This window comes from Pholcus phalangioides, unplaced genomic scaffold (assembly GCF_987345545.1).
Source record: "Pholcus phalangioides strain wild (caught in Gottingen) unplaced genomic scaffold, Ppha-v1.0 ptg000010l_1, whole genome shotgun sequence".
Lineage (NCBI taxonomy): Eukaryota > Metazoa > Arthropoda > Arachnida > Araneae > Pholcidae > Pholcus > Pholcus phalangioides.
The window spans coordinates 1,143,182-1,160,683 of NW_028301603.1; the positions used below are offsets into that span (position 1 = coordinate 1,143,182).

The 17,502-nt window shown below is 38.1% G+C and overlaps 1 protein-coding gene across 5 annotated transcripts in view; it reads left to right on the plus strand.

The window, feature by feature from the left end:
• Window positions 1-17,502, plus strand: part of LOC149080729 (single-stranded DNA-binding protein 3-like) — a 189,831-nt gene that overhangs the window by 66,275 nt on the left and 106,054 nt on the right. For all 5 annotated transcript variants that reach the window (XM_089237414.1, XM_089237411.1, XM_089237413.1 and 2 more), the window contains exon 5: window positions 9,521-9,562. In XM_089237414.1, coding sequence (XP_089093540.1) covers window positions 9,521-9,562 — 42 coding nt within the window. The remainder of the gene's footprint in view (window positions 1-9,520; window positions 9,563-17,502) is intronic.

Below are 17,502 nucleotides of genomic sequence, written 5' to 3' on the forward strand. Positions count from 1 at the left end.
ATGTCTGCCTCAGCTCATGCGTAGATCCAGAGGGTGGCGATGAGCCAAAAAATGAGAGAAAAATTTATATGTCCCGTAAAATACGGGACGATTCAATGAACCTGAACAATAAATCGCCCCTCCCACTACATCGCCCTAGATCCTAGTTCAACGCTTGCGTTGCGCCCATGCTTTATACGACGAAAATTTATTTAGATGTTTGTTCTCTCGCTTCTCTCAGTTTTGCCCACGATTTCTGAATCACTCCGTAGTTGCTAAATGATCCAAATTTAAAATTGTCTCCATTCATTCATACTAAAGTCAGTCCAACCAAAACCCATCTTTTGAAGTACTATCAAGCTTTTGATTGAAACGTATCAGGCGACAGTCCTTGCACGACGTAATGGCGTTACACGAACCCGTGACTATTAAAATTCATTAATATTTGGTGACCGCGTTTTTTTTAATCCTTTTAAAACAAACGCATAGAAATTTCCATAAATCATCGTGAATATATGGAAGAGGAAAAGGAGGAAAAAAGTGCATCGTTAATATCAAATTCCTATTATGTTCACGCTCCAGAGTTACAACATTTTGTGCTTTCGGTGCATGTTTTCCTCCGATCAATGGTGAGGTTCGCGTGACATTCCACCATTTGTCAGTGATGTGAAAGGTGCTTCTCTCTCCCTCCCCCTCCTCCTTCACGATATCTCAAGATTTAATCTTTGTTTCGGGGGATGGGACACCCCACGAGATGAAGAATCATGATTGGATGGAATGATTTAAAAAATACATTTTCTTTTTCGAATATTTTCTTTCGATAATGCGTTTTGATGCGAATTTTCGAAATATTAAAGAAAACAAAAATTCACATCATTACTTTTTTTTTTAGTTTTCCTTCGTATTGTCAACTCTGAATGCAATTTTACCATTCGCATGAATCAGGAAGTTTCCTTAGGGATTCACAAACAAAATGCAGTTTTGTTTTCTTAAATATCTTCGATGCCACCCCCCTTTTTCTTAGGTGTAGATCTCATGTTGATTCAAGCATGGGAGAAAAAAAAAAACTTCCGATTCAGGTTTTCATTGAAAAGTGTTTTTCGTCATTACTTGCTACGGTATAAGGTTAGAAACCTTAGATATGCAGTCAAAATCGAAACGACAGCGGAGATACCACGAAATTTTGGTCGTTGCAACCGAGGTTGACGTTTTTTTTAAGGCATTTTTCAACGAAAAATATAATCAAAAGCGATCAAATACTGTGCATGAAGTTTCTACTTCTTTATGATCAGGGTGGCCATATTGATCGAGAAAAAAAAAAATACAGGAAATCGGGTTAACACTGGATATCGCTATTTTCACATAACATGTTGCTAAATGTTGGCGAAAGTGCAAAATAGTACTTATAAATAACTCTTGGTAAGCACTGCAGTACTACAAGAAGTCTGCTGGAATCGATTTCATACGTAGACCGGAAGTTTGGGCACTGAAAATTGTAATAAAAAGCATTCAAAAAGGCACCAAAAATGCTCAAAATAGGCATTCAAAGAAGGCATTTATAATTAATTGAAAAAAAGGGAAAATAATTAAAAATTAGAGTATTTAAGGTAAGAAAAATGACTGATATGGTTGAAAAATTTGCTCTTTGTTTCCATATTAGTTTATAATAACTGCCAAGTCAATTTGACTTTACTATCAGTCAAAAAATGAGTTATCGTGATCCTTCGAGCTTATTACCAATGTGATTTTTATTCAACTAAATACGTAATTACCTAACAAGCAAAACGATGTTGGCTGAAATTAAAGAACAATAATATGCGAACAATTATAATCATACGCAGGTTTTTAACAACTGGCTGATGCGAAGACGAATTCAGGAAAGAAATTTCAGTTGCCTCTGCGTGAAATCGAAACCATGTCCTCTCACATGCCGTGTCACGTTCAGCGTATAACAAGCTCTAAGAGGTTCGGTAATTTTGTAGCGTAGTGGTCGGTCTAGTTCTCTGACCCGGCGTGTGAGAGGACGTGGGTTCGATTCCCCGCAGAGGCAGTTGAATTTTGCTTCCTGAATTCATCTTCGCATCAGCCAGTTGTTGAAACATTCGTATGAATAGCGGAGAGCGACATCAACATCTTCAATTATTGTAATCGTGTTTTAGTTAATGCCTGCTGTAACAATTTCGATGTGAATTTGATGGTTCATTAATTGCTGTGCAAATCAATGTTATTCTGAAATAGAAAGTCTCTGTCACTTCTACGCAAAATCAAGCTTTGTCTGATGTCTGTCTCTCAGGCCTAAACTTCTATTTTCGTTTAAATGAGGCTGGGGAACAACTAAAGCAGGAAGCCTCCGCGCGAAGCTTTAACGTCACTGAAGTCGTCCATTTCACCTGTAGCCATTGGATATTTGGTTCTCGAAACCTAAAATATCGAAATTCTAATGAATATGGCTCCTCAGATTCAAGGACAACCCTTAAACAATTCTTACAAAAAAAAAGGATTGAAAATAGGAAAAAAAGGCATTTATAGGGCATTTTGCCTGAACTTCCGGGCTCTATTCATAAGTAAAAAATGAACTTGGCAAAATGATAGGGGAATATTTTTTTGGTCATATTTATTATAACACAATTTATAAATTATGCAAATTCTGTTCATCCCCGACTCTTGTGAACGTTAGAAATTGAAGCGAGTTTCGTTGAAAAAACGGGACGTTTAAAAGGAAAAATTATGGAAGGGCACATAAATGTTTTGTATAGTGGTCCTGTGAATGAGCAAGTCGGAACGACAAACATGTAATGCAGCTCATCTTTTTTTTAGGTATACATAAAACAACAGGCGAACATGCCCTGGATGTGATCGGCTCTAATTTTAGGAACTTCTCGGGGGGTGAAAACGTCATTAAAACGGAAACCAAAATGATGAAAAATTTGCCTTAATATCCGAGGTGGTTGCTTTTCATCAACGTTACATAAGCTAAGTTAATTAACATCATTCTCTATTGGAATTTTGTTCATTTATTATCTAAGTAATTTTGTCACTTGTTGTAAACTGAAGCTTCTTTAGGCTTTCGCTTATTTGATTGGTTGTGGTGGTGAGGGTTATCTTTGGAACAAAAAATTCCAGACCGCCAATTATTGACGTTACAACCGAGTTTGACCGTGTATTGGTGTATCGAGGCGTCTTTTTATAGGTTAGAGCTCCTGGAAATTCTAGGTTGGCTGATACGCCATATTTGTTTTGCTATTCGAGCACATAAATTCCCAACCACGTATTCGCGATTATGTGTCGATCATGCAGTTAATAGGGGCGAAAAAGAGGGTTGTTGGTGAATTACACCCACGATTTTTGATTGTCCCTCATTTCGATTTCTAAGAATTACAAGTGAACCCCTCTAACCCCGCTGCATTTATTGTGAAGGCAATAGACTTGTTGGGAACATAAGCGAACAGTTATTGTATTTTCTTTCAGATATTTGTATTAGTAGCATAGGTGGAGGGGGAAAATTCGCCTCTCTTCTCCCTCCCCCCCCCCCCCATCCGTTTGAAGAGCATGTATCCGCTTATGTTTGGGAAGCAATTGGAAATTCCAACTCTTACATTTTGAGGGTAATCGAACTCCCCCCAACCCTGGGCTGTCAGATTGGAATTTCAAAAGAAAAGCCCCGTAAAAAAACAGCAAAAGCATATTAGTAATATCAGCACCCTAAACTGCCGCAGTGAATTTGCTTGGGAATCACTAAAATTACTTCAAATATATTTTTTGCTGAATACTTCATTAAACATATACACCTCTGGCCTATCACTATTAGGGCGAATTACTGAAATTTTACTTCTGGAAGAGGTGATAATGTCGTAATTAATTACCGTACGACCTAATATTGCATTTATGTAATTGTTGTGCACCGAAGACGGTTGTGGGGAAGCTTTTTCTGAACACCCCCGAAGATCCACCATGATCAGTTTTCATTGGGAGATCTAGTCGGAAGGTTCCCTATGCACAGCATTTGGCGTATGAATTACATCACGGACCCGCGATTAATATAAAGCGTCCTAATATAATCAGGGATTTTTCAATTTTGTTAATGAACTTTTTTCTGTGTGTGAGGAGATTACGTAGCAAATCGCTTTATGTGATTCCTCCTTTTTTTTCAGGGTGAATCGCTATTTCTCTTAAGTCTGTCGTTCCCTCGCACATATGTGACGTCGGCTATTTGTCATCTGCATCCCTGACACTTTACGGTTGGTGACGCATGCGTTGCACCCACTCTCTTCTCTCCTCTCAGTATCCATATATATATATATTCTCTCAACCTCCATTTTTAGTACTTTGTTATCTTCAACATTTTGCCCCCCCCCTCTTCTTTTCCGACCTCAGTATCGATTGATTTGGGGAATGGAAGTACTTGGGTTGGAATCTTTCCTCCGTGTCTTCATCACCCGGTTCTCTATTTATATTTATGGGTGGTCCAAAATATCCCTTTATAGCTAACTCTGTTAAGGATTTTTTTTTGTTCATTATTATCTAAGTAATTTTGTCACTTGTTGTAAACTGAAGCTTCTTTAGGCTTTCGCTTATTTGATTGGTTGTGGTGGTGAGGGTTATCTTTGGAACAAAAAATTCATTTAGCAACTAACTTTGTTCGTAAAATATCATTTTACATATTGAAGCTACGAAAAACCATGATTGGATCACAACATGATCTATTCTGTCTGGGGAAGGATAGAGTAAGCAAAAATAGTAAATACTCACTTTCTACTCCCCCCCCCCCCTCCTTGACCCATACCATCAAAAGCATCCTTTTTTATAACAAAATCCACTTTTATCCATATTTTCTGACCTATAACCACAGGCGAGTACTTAATGAACCCTGGAGCCCCGTAGGTCTATTTTTTATTTATTCATCAAAGTTACTGATTTATTTATGTTACTTAAAATATTTATATGTATTTTTTTTCCAATTTACTGTTTTTTATTTTATTTTTCTGGAGTGCGGAGCCCCTGGGGAGTGCCCAAGGAGCCCGGTTGAGAATCGCTGGTCTACTTCCATCCTTCTCTATAGCAGATATACCACGAAGTGTTTTTGGAATGAAGTCACGTTGTACATTAAAGCAGACATCTTCAACCCATTGCCCTGAAGTACCCAGAGTGCTCGATGCTCTTGACCGATTTCGTGCTTGCGGGCACTTGATAAACGTTCCAATTACAGACCTTGGAGGAATTGCACTCAATTGATTAAAATCATCGTCATTTTCATGCATTCGTATATTGAACTCGACGTAAGGGTGCTCTTTTTATGATGGGTACAAGCAGTGCTCGCGACTGGAAAAAGGTTAAAGACCTCTGCATTAGTCTCGATAATTCGAGCCTCGGAAGTTAGAGGCTTATATTATTTATAGGCTTATATTAGTTAGAGGCTCGGATTATCTAGATAATATCTAGATAATCCGAGGTGCGCGCTACAATTATTCAAAAACTTCCTTCTCAAACCCCCAATTTTTCTTTTTTTTTTCCGGGGAAGTGCTTCAAATCTATTTTGTTTGATTCTTCCAGTGGATGCGAGTAGTTTCAGTTTCAAGACAGGGCCATTATCCCTATGCCGGCGTCTCCGGTGGACCCTCCAGAAATTCTCGGGTCCTGAGCAAATAGCAAATATGAAGTTTTGGGAACTCCTTATAATATAAGACTACATTATATAGTCGTCTTTGAAGCAGAGGCGTTCACATAGGGGAAAAGAGTTGTATTTTGTGTCTAAAACACAAAAAGCAACCAATTTTGGGTCCTGAAAATTTGTGGGTTAGGGTACGCGCTCCCGTTTGCCCATGCGAGAAACAGGCCCTGCTGTGTATAGTAAATTTATAGTGTAAAAAGATAATAATTATTTATAATAGCGTTCATAAAAATGTATATTGGGCTGCCATGGTTGAAACCCCTGCTATTCTATCTTTTAAAGATGCCATGGGCCGTGGTAGCCCTAATTTATAAAGAATTCAGCCGTTGAATTCTTTACGAAACATAAGTGTGAGTACAAAAACGAAGGTCCAAGTTAGGGAGAATATATTTTGTGAAATGAGGCTCGCAGGGGCATCCAATCCGGTGAATCCAATGATGGAATTCTACTTTTAAATTTTTCGCTACATATATTTATTTACCCATAAGATTAATGTAGGGGACACCCCCCCTCCCCAAAAAGTCGTGTTATATATTTTTTTCGGATAAACCGAGTTTTTAGTAATCCGAGGTGGTCTCGGGTCCCGTTCACTTATCGAGACCCTACTGTAGTAACAAACTAACAAAGCTATGATTTGCGGCAAGTGTGCCACAGTGATTTGAAATGTCAACGGCGTTCCCCGAGATGTCAGAGAAGTGCCTCGATATACAGTGGATCCCGCTTGTAACGTTCTTCAAGAAACCGTCATGAAATAACGTTGTAAGCGGGAGAAGGCTTTAGGAACTTATGAGAAACAGGCCTTGTGTCACTGGTCCCTTAATGTGTGCCCCTGAGTGATCTGTTAATGCGCCACTTAGTTCATTTTTACAAAGTTAAGTTTGAGATCGCAGGGGCCACATCACAGATGAATTCGAGGGGCACGGGTGGAGCACATGCGTGATTTGTACCATAATTTCTCAAATTTCTTTGTTCATCCCCCCTTACTCAGCAAAAAATTTTCTCCATCGCTCCCCGATACGTTCTGTCACCTAAAAAACGACGTCAGATGACGCGCTTTGCATCTGTGTTTCACAATTTTGCATAGGCTATCTTTATTGAATACTGAATGAACAAAATATATGATTAATGTAAAATTACACTATTGTGTCATCTGTGCGGCCTTGACATACAGAAAGAAACACTTATCAAAAAAAGGAGACAGAAATGACATTGGTTGTATCTCGTGTTTCATAACAAGTATGTATTTATTATGGTGTTATGGTGCTTCCTTTGTGGGGGGGGGGCGGCCCCCGCTGCTGTATAAAAGGCATTACGTGCGTGACGTAAAAGAATTTGTTGAATTTCGACCCCCGTATCTAAAATAGGCCGCCTAACCATCGGCGATGTACGCACGTCCTCGGTTTCTGCGGCGCAAGTACGAGAGAATGCGTATGTGTCTTGAATTTGAGAGTTTTTTTTTTTCTGGTCAGGCAAGAAATTCACAGAAGAAGAAGAGAGATGGAATGGGCCTCTATGTGCCCGCCGGAATCACAATGAGCCTGCTGATGTGTGTTTATATATATATTTCACTGCATGGAGATACGCGCGTGCCAATGGGCGTTTACTGTGTGAAGATGATGTCGTTTGTAGGCAGGAAGTGTTGAATGAAAGCGAAAATCTCTCACCTCTTGAGTAAGGCTATAGTAAATATTATGTGTGTGTGTGCGGTCGATGTCTTCCGCGTGTCTCGGAAAGGGGGGAAAAAAGCTCCGTGTAATCTCTTGGATATTCGACTCCATATACAACGTATTTCTCGTTAGTAGGGAAATTGTCCTAGTTATAATAATTAACTGTTGATGTGAAAGACTTCGTTTAGTTCTTTTCGTTTGTCAGTTGATGTCGATAATACTTATTAAAATTGAAGTCGGATTTGCAGTGCGCACATAGGCGGAGATAGACTTGGAATGTGGAGGGCACGTATATACATTACATCAGTCGACTCCACCTTTGACGCTGCGGGCCCCCCCCCCCCGTATCTCCGTCCGTGAGTGCGCATTAGAGACTCTACTTGCAACAACAACGACCGACAACTGCTTAGGCCTGTCATTATCTGACTTACTGCTTTTTTACCTAAAAAGATGAGATTTTACTTACAGCAGGGGTGCACAGCCTGCCGAGGGGGGGGGGGTTTCATCCGGCTGCGAAAAGGTATTTTGGTATAGAAATAGAAAAAACATCAATACATTTCAACGTATCAATACCTACCACGATAATGCAAGGCCGTAAGTAGGATTTTTGTGTTATTTTGCCGCCCCCACCATTTTAAAATTCGATAATTTTATAACGGTGTACTTTGTTCTCACCTGAAACTGCCACCCCCCTCCCTCTAATTCCAGTCCTGCGATAAATATCACAGCTGACCATATTTCTTTCATAAGACTACGGGAAATCAGAATCCACACGAAGCCTTGCCAAAAACGTCAAAAGCGAGTAAAATTGCAATTTATAGCTGAGAAAGTTGTCTAAGTCAAGTAAAGGTGCGAATTATAGGCAAAACTATCGTCAAAAGCCATTTTCATCTTTCATAATGTCTAAAACTGTTTGCGCAATTGCGAATAGATGAGCCATTAGAACATTTGTGACATGCATATTAACATCTTCAGTTTCAGTTCCATCGTCTGAAATAAATGACAAAAAGAAATACATATAGAATTAATAATAATGGGCATATAATGTATACACAATGCTCATGAATCTCATAATATTTCATTTCATTATATAGATATGTAACATGTTATTGGCACGCTTAAAACTGCATTGAAAATGACATTTTTTAAATGAAAGTTTTGGGCTGTATACCGCCTTGAAAATAACGTGTATGAACTTGAAACATACATATTTATACTCTGTTTCAAATTAAGTTTCAATTTGAGGTATGCTACAAACCTATATAATGATGACTGAGGAAAAATTTCCTTGTTGCGTTGCTACCATTGGTTGGTAAGTGTGTTTCGCATACTTTTTGGACACACCCTGGGTATTAAAAAAAAACAAAACCATGTAAATTTTTTTTTTTCCAACAAGGAAAACTGTCATATTTGGGATCTACTTGACCCATACCAATTGAAAAACCAAACTTGGCACATTTTCTAAAGTAAGGCTTATAAATTGTACAACTGCTCCCATAGTTCAAGCGAAATTACTAACTACTGTCAAATGCAAGTGAAGTTGCTAATTATGGCAAAAACGTTGTCGAAGGTAGGTAAAGTTGCGAATCGTAGCCAAAAAATTTTCAAAAAGTTTGTAATGTTAACTATTATTAAAAATTAATGAAAAATCGCCAATGACAGGAATATACAGGCATGGATTAGAATGTATTTCACCAGCAAAAAATGTTTTTGTGTTTGATAAATAAGCGATATGAAATATTTATTTGATAATTAGCCATAATTATCATATTATTTATAAGTCATGAAGATAATTGTAATTCTTGATTTCAATAAAGAACGAAAATTCAAGCATCTCTCATTGGAAATACGGTGAAAAACGGGATATTTTATTAAAAAAAAAATTTGGGATAGCGCCAAAACTACCGAGATATCCCATAAAATACGGGTCATATGGTTACCCCTATATTACACGCTTCTTGGCCGTGAGTGGCAGAAATACCGCATGCATATCTAGCCCGTGGAATACAAAGGTCGTGCACGCTTGATTTAAATCCGATTTACAGTGCGTATTAGTGAGATTCTGCTTAGTCTTTGAATGATAGCATTGCATTGATTATACTGAATCGATAACAATAGTGGTCATTACTGTTTTCAATTATTATCGTTCATTTTGAATATCTGAATCATTAAAATACAATTTCTGATTTTTTTTTTTTTTTTGCAGGGCTTTGTAAATTCCGGATACGCCGTAAATGGTATCGCCCATGTAAGTGAACCCGATCATCTTGTATTGAATATTTTCATTATTTATTCTACAGGGTGTGATTTTAAACTCGGGGTGTGAACTTAAATTTTGGATGGAGCACGCTCAAAACTGAATTTTGTCTATTGCACAGTCATCATAGGCGGAAGCGACACGATCAGTGGGTGGCCTAGGTGCTATTGAATTAGCGCGCTAATTTGCAAACATCACAAAAACACAAAAAACTGCAACAGATTCCTTATTTCTGATATTTGAAATTCACAGAAAATCCTTATTCACAACTAGTTAATAACGATGAACATTTTTCCACTGGTAGGAGGAGGAGAAAGTGGAGAGAGAGAGAGCAAACATTTTGTTTAGCTTGGCATGCATGAATATGGTTGCATGTTTCTCGAAATTTGTGAATTCTCATTTGATCATTTTTGTCGTATCACGGCCATTTTCTGCACGCGATGGCGAATTAGACCGAGACCTACAATTTATTGCCGATTCCGAACGGCAGGCTTGTTTTTTATACTCATCGAGAGGTTAGTGCGCTAACCCCTCGATGGGGGACTTCCTGCGGTAGCAATTTTTTCTGCGGTCATGTCACTGTTTCTGTTGTACCCCTGTGTCAGGAAAGTTTTCTGACAAGGACAGACCGGTATCGAACTCGCGACACCTCTAAGCACCCTTTGGTACCTTAGGCGAGTATCAAAATTGGGCGACCGCGCCCAAATTTGTGAATTCGTCCGTGTGCAAAGTAAATGTCACTGTCACATCAGGGGGGGGGGGGGGGGGCAAAAAACAATACATTAAAAATACAACGCCGTGAATGACGTGTTGTTTCAATCTATTAGCATTCCAATAATGCAGCGATTCTCAAACTTTTGTGTCACGCGCGGCTCCTTATCCCCTACTCATCGTTTCTCCGTGGTTCCCCACAATGGTTTAGTAGATATTTGTGCTTTCATAAATGATTCACTTTGAAGCACGAAAAGTCGCGTCAATATTTCATGCCCACTTCGACACCCCCAGAAGCCGCGACGTACACTTGAGGAAACACGGCAGCATCTATAAAGCCTGAATAATTAGGTCGCTAGAGCCTAAACACACTAGTGCCTTAACGCATTGGCCTAGCACGGCCCGGAGGCCTCCAGTGCAGAGGGCCTCATGATAATGACATCTAGTGAAGATTTTCGTGATTAAGCGTATGAATTGGTAGGCGAGCATTTCTAGTCAGATAATGGGCGCTCAGTAAATCCATTTGCCCGGGTGGGGGGGGGGGGATGATGCTCTTAAGACGGCCTGATCTAAACGTATCACTTGCGCCCAGGCATTTAGGGGAAATTTTTATACTTTTTAAATAGATAAAAGGGGGGAAAAACACATGTTTTGCAGTTTTCAGTTTAAAAGCTCTAACCAATTATTTGCCATTTTCAAAGAAATGTTCTAATTTTCTGCAAACACACACACGTCGCACAGTGAGAGAGGAAGTTACAATATAAGCATAAAACGTACTTCAAAGACAAAAATTCATATTAAAAAGTTCGTAATTTAGATATTATATTTATTGGATAGAAATTTTCTGGTCGAGGTCAGATTGTAATAACTTATGGTCACAACTATTAATTGTATGTGATAATACTATTCTTTCGTACAATACTATACTTTCTGCAATTGCTATTATAATCATAATTATGATTTATTTACAATATCCCTCAATTTAAATCGTCAAAAACCAGTTGTGTGTGTTACTGAGACGTTTTGCGGAAATCTTGAATTTTCCTAATCTGTTTCTTCATACTAGACGAATGGATCAGAAAGGAATTTAATTGATGCAGCACATCTTGAGAATTTTTGCAAGAAACTTTTGAAATTTATTTTAGTTTTTAAGGTGTTTTGATACTTCCTTAACGAATGAGTTATTTTCTTTCCTTTTTGCTCTCTCAGCAAATTCTGATATGGCTTCACCACCGATTTCTTGTGCGGACTTCGCAGAAAATGAAACGTTTGTTGAGACTTGTCAAGATTTGCAATTTAGTCTTTTTTTGCGTTTTTTGTGCACCTCTAAAATTTTGCTCAAGTTTAGAATTTGAAACCTCATACACTGTGTTAATTTCCTGAACCGATTTTTCAAATCGGTGCATTGCTTCTTAAAATTTTAACTATGATCCTTTGTAAATATTTCGGTCGAAACTTTTTTTTTAAGAGTGAAGCACTTTTTTGAGTTTGAAACTAAATAGATAAAAGGGGGGGGGGAAACACATGTTTTGCAGTTTTCAGTTTAAAATCTCTTAACCAATTATTTGCCATTTTCAAAGGAATGTTCTAATTTTCGAATTGATTTTGCTTTTGTTTTAGTAACCCTCAGCTATCGACTTTATATAGCCTATACTATGTTGGAGAAAAATTACTGCGGTCAGTGGAGTAACAGATATTAGCAGCTACTTTCACTTTTTTTCTTAAACTAAACATGCTAAACTCTGTTGAAAAATGAATTTCAAGGTCACGCATCAGAACATTTTCTTCTACCACCATTCATAAAAAATAAACTTATACATATATTCCTACTTTCTCAGTTTTTTCCTACTTTTTTCCTACATTTTTTTACCAAATCCTATCAACAAAATTCATATAATTCATTTTAATTGAGGAGGGAATTATCGATATAATGCCGAATAACACAAATGTAGTAGATTGCAATCAATGATTTTATCAAAGCAGAAATTGTATTGTTTTTTTAGATTCTTTGGGGGGGGGGGGTGTATGATTACTATTTGGTTTATTAATTTTTCTTTCGTTTAATTTGAGGGTTCACCAAGTGGAGTAGTGATTAAAAACTTTTGTGCCTGGCTGAAAAATAATTTTCTATTTACTATTTTTTGGACAGTAACTAACATTCATCATTCAAAATTATGTTGTACATTTTGTGTATAGGTGAAACAACATTTACATAAAAAAGCAGTTGGAAAAAAAGGCCTATTCTAAGTTTGGTGATTCTGATGCTACCCAATAGCATTCAATTGTCTTCTGTATTTTAGGGCATGTGTGCAGAGGCATAAACAATATTTACAATGTTCAGCAAAGAGCAGGAAATGAAAGTGCTTCAATTATCAAAAACGATTATACTGGGATTGAACACTAAAATTTAAACAAATCCTTTTAAAAAAAAAAGATGGACAACGCAGTAAAAGCATCTGGTCCACCTTGACTTATTTATATCAAACCTTGTGTAATTTACACATTTTGCCCTGTGCTTTACACTGGTCGGGCATGTGAGAGTCACGCCAAAGATTTGCGCCATGAGTTCAGAATCCCTATATTTTCCTACACCGCATGTGTTGAATGTGTTTTATCAGTCATTTCCAGAATTTCCCAGTGCAAATATTTTCATAAATTTTTTTGTTATTAACAATTAAAATAATTTTTCATCAAAGTGGTAACCAGCGAAAAATTACTCTCATGAAAAACGTATCCACGGTTGTTTTATTTCTCATCTTCTCCGCAATTAGGTAACACACATGCTCGTAAAGCTACTCTCTCTCTCTCTGGGGGAGTACGAGTTCACACCGCACAATTTAGTAAATATATAGTTCTCCAGGGTTCCTTCAGAGGCGAGATTTTCAATGTGTTTTAAAGCATGTTAAATGCGCGTGAAAAGTCGTGGAAATTCCAACAGTTTATACATTTGGAAAGTGGACTGCTCATATATTTTCATTGTCCTCGTCGTAGGTTTTTTTTTTTTTTTGGTTGTGTTTTCTCTTTAAATTCCGTTTTTATTCCTGAGGATTTTGCTCTTTTGCATTTTTCTATCCGTGACCTTGCTATGTTTGGTGAAGAAGGCGGGGGAGGGGGGGGGGAATGGCAGAAGGGCTTCCTACGCTTAGGAAGAGGCCAACCGAGAGCGAAAGCTGTCCGAACAACGAGAGGAAAAAGTGATAAAACTGGTAAATGGGATGCTGTTGCCTAGCAACGGGATGTGTGTGTATTCCTCCCTGTGCCTCTCGCATTTCCCTCCTGCCTACTACTTACTCTATTCCTTCCTAAGAGTCACACTGAAGCAACTACTTACTCATGCTTTGGTTGGGGGGGGGGGGCATTGGGTTAGCGCAGGAGGAATGGAGTCAAGATGGGTAGGGTGGAAGGAAAATAATGTTCTTTTGGGTAAAAAAAAAAATCCTAGTTTTCCTTTTTTATTTTTCTTTCCCCACCAACCTTTTCACGATATACTTATGCTAGATGCCAAAGTCGTCTTCTACATAGTCCTGGAGCGTTTGAACGGGAAATCTTGGTTAGGTTATAGTTTCAAGTAATTTCTAATTTTTATACAAAAATTGCCACGTTTTCAAGACAAATAAATTCTTGAATTTATTTGTTATTTGTCTTGAAAACGTGGCAATTTCTGTATAAATTAAAACCAGGCAAAGTTTCTCATTTTTGTGATAATTTCTAATTTCTTTTCTCGTAGCAAACAGGGCTTGAGCAATGAAGAAAGACTTGATTTCTTGAATATGTTTTCATTGGAGGAACGCAGGTGTTTCAGTGGGGGGGGGGGCACTGTGGTGGTCGAGTGGTCATAGTGACGTACTCGCATCGCGAGGATCCGGGTTCGAACCCCACCGTCGCCACAGTGGTGGTCGGCTGAAGTTGGTTTCCTGTGGTTCCCAACTTCAAGGCGCAAATACGGGCCGATCTCCCCATTAAAAAGTCTCGCCACAGAGCAACAGGCCTACAACGATAAATTATTCAACCATTACATTTCACACAGTTAGAAAAACTGGTGGCAGTTGGCAGCACTACACAACACAGAAACAAACTTCACTTCAGGTTTCACTACGCGTACTTTCCAACATGTACCAGTTCGTTAGAGGTTCCGCAGAGGAATATGGACGAGATGCATCTGTGGTTTAGTTGTAGTAGGTGTCTCTGGAGGATATGATTGAAGTGTTTAAAATCTTCAACAGGATGGATAGAATGGACCATGAGTTATTAATACACCATCAACCAACTTCTTCGAAAGGGGACAGATCTAGGACGCAGTATCGTAGGGAGTTTTTCCCTAATAGGGTTGTTAAGAAATAGAATAACTTACCTCCGGCGGTCGTGAATTCTAACACAATTGACACGTTTAAAAAGCAGTACAACATAGACATAGTAGGATGGATGAAGAAACTATCCATCCTTAGATAAGGCAATAATTAATAGTTTAATAACTTATTAAACTAATAATTATTATTGATATTCTTTTATATTTGGCTGCTGTATTTTGGTTATATTTGACATCCATATTTTCTATTGGCATCTTTTTGCAGCCGACTCTTTGGGCAATTTGCCTGTTGTGGCTTTGTATTTGTCAGAAACTTACTTTGTGTCAGAAGGAAAACTTATTTGAAGAGTTTTTTTCCTGGAGATATTTCTGATTATTGTATGCATTCTCTGTACTATTTTGATTTCTCTTTTAACCCTTTAATTGGCAAGCATTGAAATGTCCAGAAGAGAAACATTTTAAGGTGTTACGTTATGCAAATGAGGTATCCTGAATGCTATTGCATTGCAAAGAAAAAAAATTATTGGCAATATTTAAAAAAATATGGGATGTCGCACTTCAGGGATGTTGCACTTATTTCCGAATGGTGCTCAACCTGGGAATTGCCCCTCAAAAACTCTTTTTTATGGAAGTTTCCCGTAAAAGAATTCACCACGATTTCCCTTACTCAATAAACAATTTTTTGATCTCTGAGGTTTCCCATTGTATATAAATACCCGTGCATTATAATCTCTTTCCGATCTAAGCTGGAATCTTCACTTTTTCCTTCGTCGTATCCGGGAGAACCCCCACCCGATTCGTCTGTCACTTGTGCCACCAGACATATATCCTCCCTGCTCTCTCCCTGTGAAACCCGGGACTCCCATACCCAAACCAACGTAGACAAATTAGAATCTATCCAAAATAAGTCCACTCGCTTCATTTTTAACTGTTGGTCTTCGTCTGTCTCAATATCGGAGCTCAAGCGCCAACTCAATATCCAACCGCTCTCCTCTCTATCAGACTTATCTCTCGTTTAACTTTTCTTTTCAAAATCCTCCATATGGGTTTTCTAATATCGACACTTCCAACATTCTAATTAAACTTTCACATTTCTCTATTAGACTCAATCATTTCCAAAAACTTTGGCCCATCTCTGCTGCATTCAGCCCATCTTTGCTTCTTCAGATTGTCACAAATTTAGCTTCTTCCCGAGAACTATTATTGACTGGAACAACCTAACACCGAATATTGTTGATTGTACTACGGTTTCCGAATTTTCCTGTATCATCAATCGTCATTTTCCTCATACATAACTTCCGCATCCTCTTGTATAGGCCTCGGCCAAACAACATTGAATAAATAAATAAATATATTGGCACTTTGTGCTTTATGAGACCATGGGTTTGAACATAGAAAACAAGTTCTTCACCTACCTAGACAGACCGATAGATGGCGCCTTCATTTCCCATCTAACTCGTACGGTAGTAAACTGATATATGGTAAAGTAGATATGCGACGTAGGCTACAAACTGGTGTACTTACATTACATGGATTGGTACTTTTATGTTTATTTATTTATTTACTTTTTTTGCGAGCCCGATGGAATACCTTGCTGGGTCGTAGGGCTCGCCAATCCGCATCTGGATGGGTTATTCATGCACCAAAATTCAATTTAATTCCTTAAAATTTCGTTGAGAAGTGAAAATACTCCTTCAAATTTTAGGTATTTTTAATTATTGGAATTAGTTATTTCTGTTTTGGGCCCAGGTCGATAAGATACTCACCTAAAGTACCAAAGAATGTTAAGAGATGTCTCAAGTTCGAAACCCGATTCGTCCTTGTCAGAAACGTTCCTGACACGGTGGCACAACGGAAACGGCCACATAACCACGGAAAGAGATTGCTACCGCAGGAAGTCTCACATCGAGGGGTTAGCGTACCGACCTCTCGGTGAGTAGAAAAAAAAAAGTCTGCCGTTCGTAATAGGCAGCAAATTGTAGGTCCCGGTGTGATTAACCCTTGTGTGAAAAGGACTCGTGGTGCACATAAATGATCAAAATTGCTTTTCACATAAAAGCAAATACCCCTCATTTTAACAAAACTACCCCTTAAATTTTTGAAGAGAAGTGAAATTACCCCTCAAAATTATTTTTTCGGACAACAACTTGAGGGCGGGATTTGGACCCTCTCTCTGCGATTGGAGTGCATCCCTGGTCTTGAAGCAAATTGGAAGGGAAAAAAAAATTAGGTTAGATTAGAAATTTTTGGCGGCAAACTAGAACACATTTTTCGAGCAAATTATGGAAGAACCGTTTTGGGTCACAATGGAAGGAAGAATGCTTTGGGCGAAATTGAGGGAAATTTGTGTTTTGGGCTGTATTGAGAGAGAGAAAGAATAGTGTGTGTAAAATTGGAAGAACCGTTTCAGGCCACACACGAAATTTAATCGGTAGTTGATGATGATTCTTCGGAGCCCATCACACCATTTGAAGTCAAATGAAAATGACCAGAGTTCTTTTACTACTTCAAGAAAGAGGAGGAAAAGTACCTCTCCTTGAAATGTACTCGGAGCATTATCATATTCATGAATTGTTCAAGTATTGGTTTAAGCCTTTAACTGCTCAGTCATCTGTGAACGATATCGTAAAAATTAAATTTTTAATTAAAAAAAAATTGTTTCTTATCGAGAAAATTATACACTACGATTCGGAGAAAGATTATATGATTTTATCTATAATCACATATTTGTAATGATTCCTCAATAAATATGCTTCAAACTAATTTTTCTTTAAAAAAAATAAAGATGAATTTTCTTGCGCAGCTAAAGGGTTACAATTTTGCTTATTCGTCACTATTCAAATGTTTTCTGGGCTGCATAGGAGTTACACCGTTGAACGCCACTGGTTTATTGAAACCCGATGAGAAAGGGCAT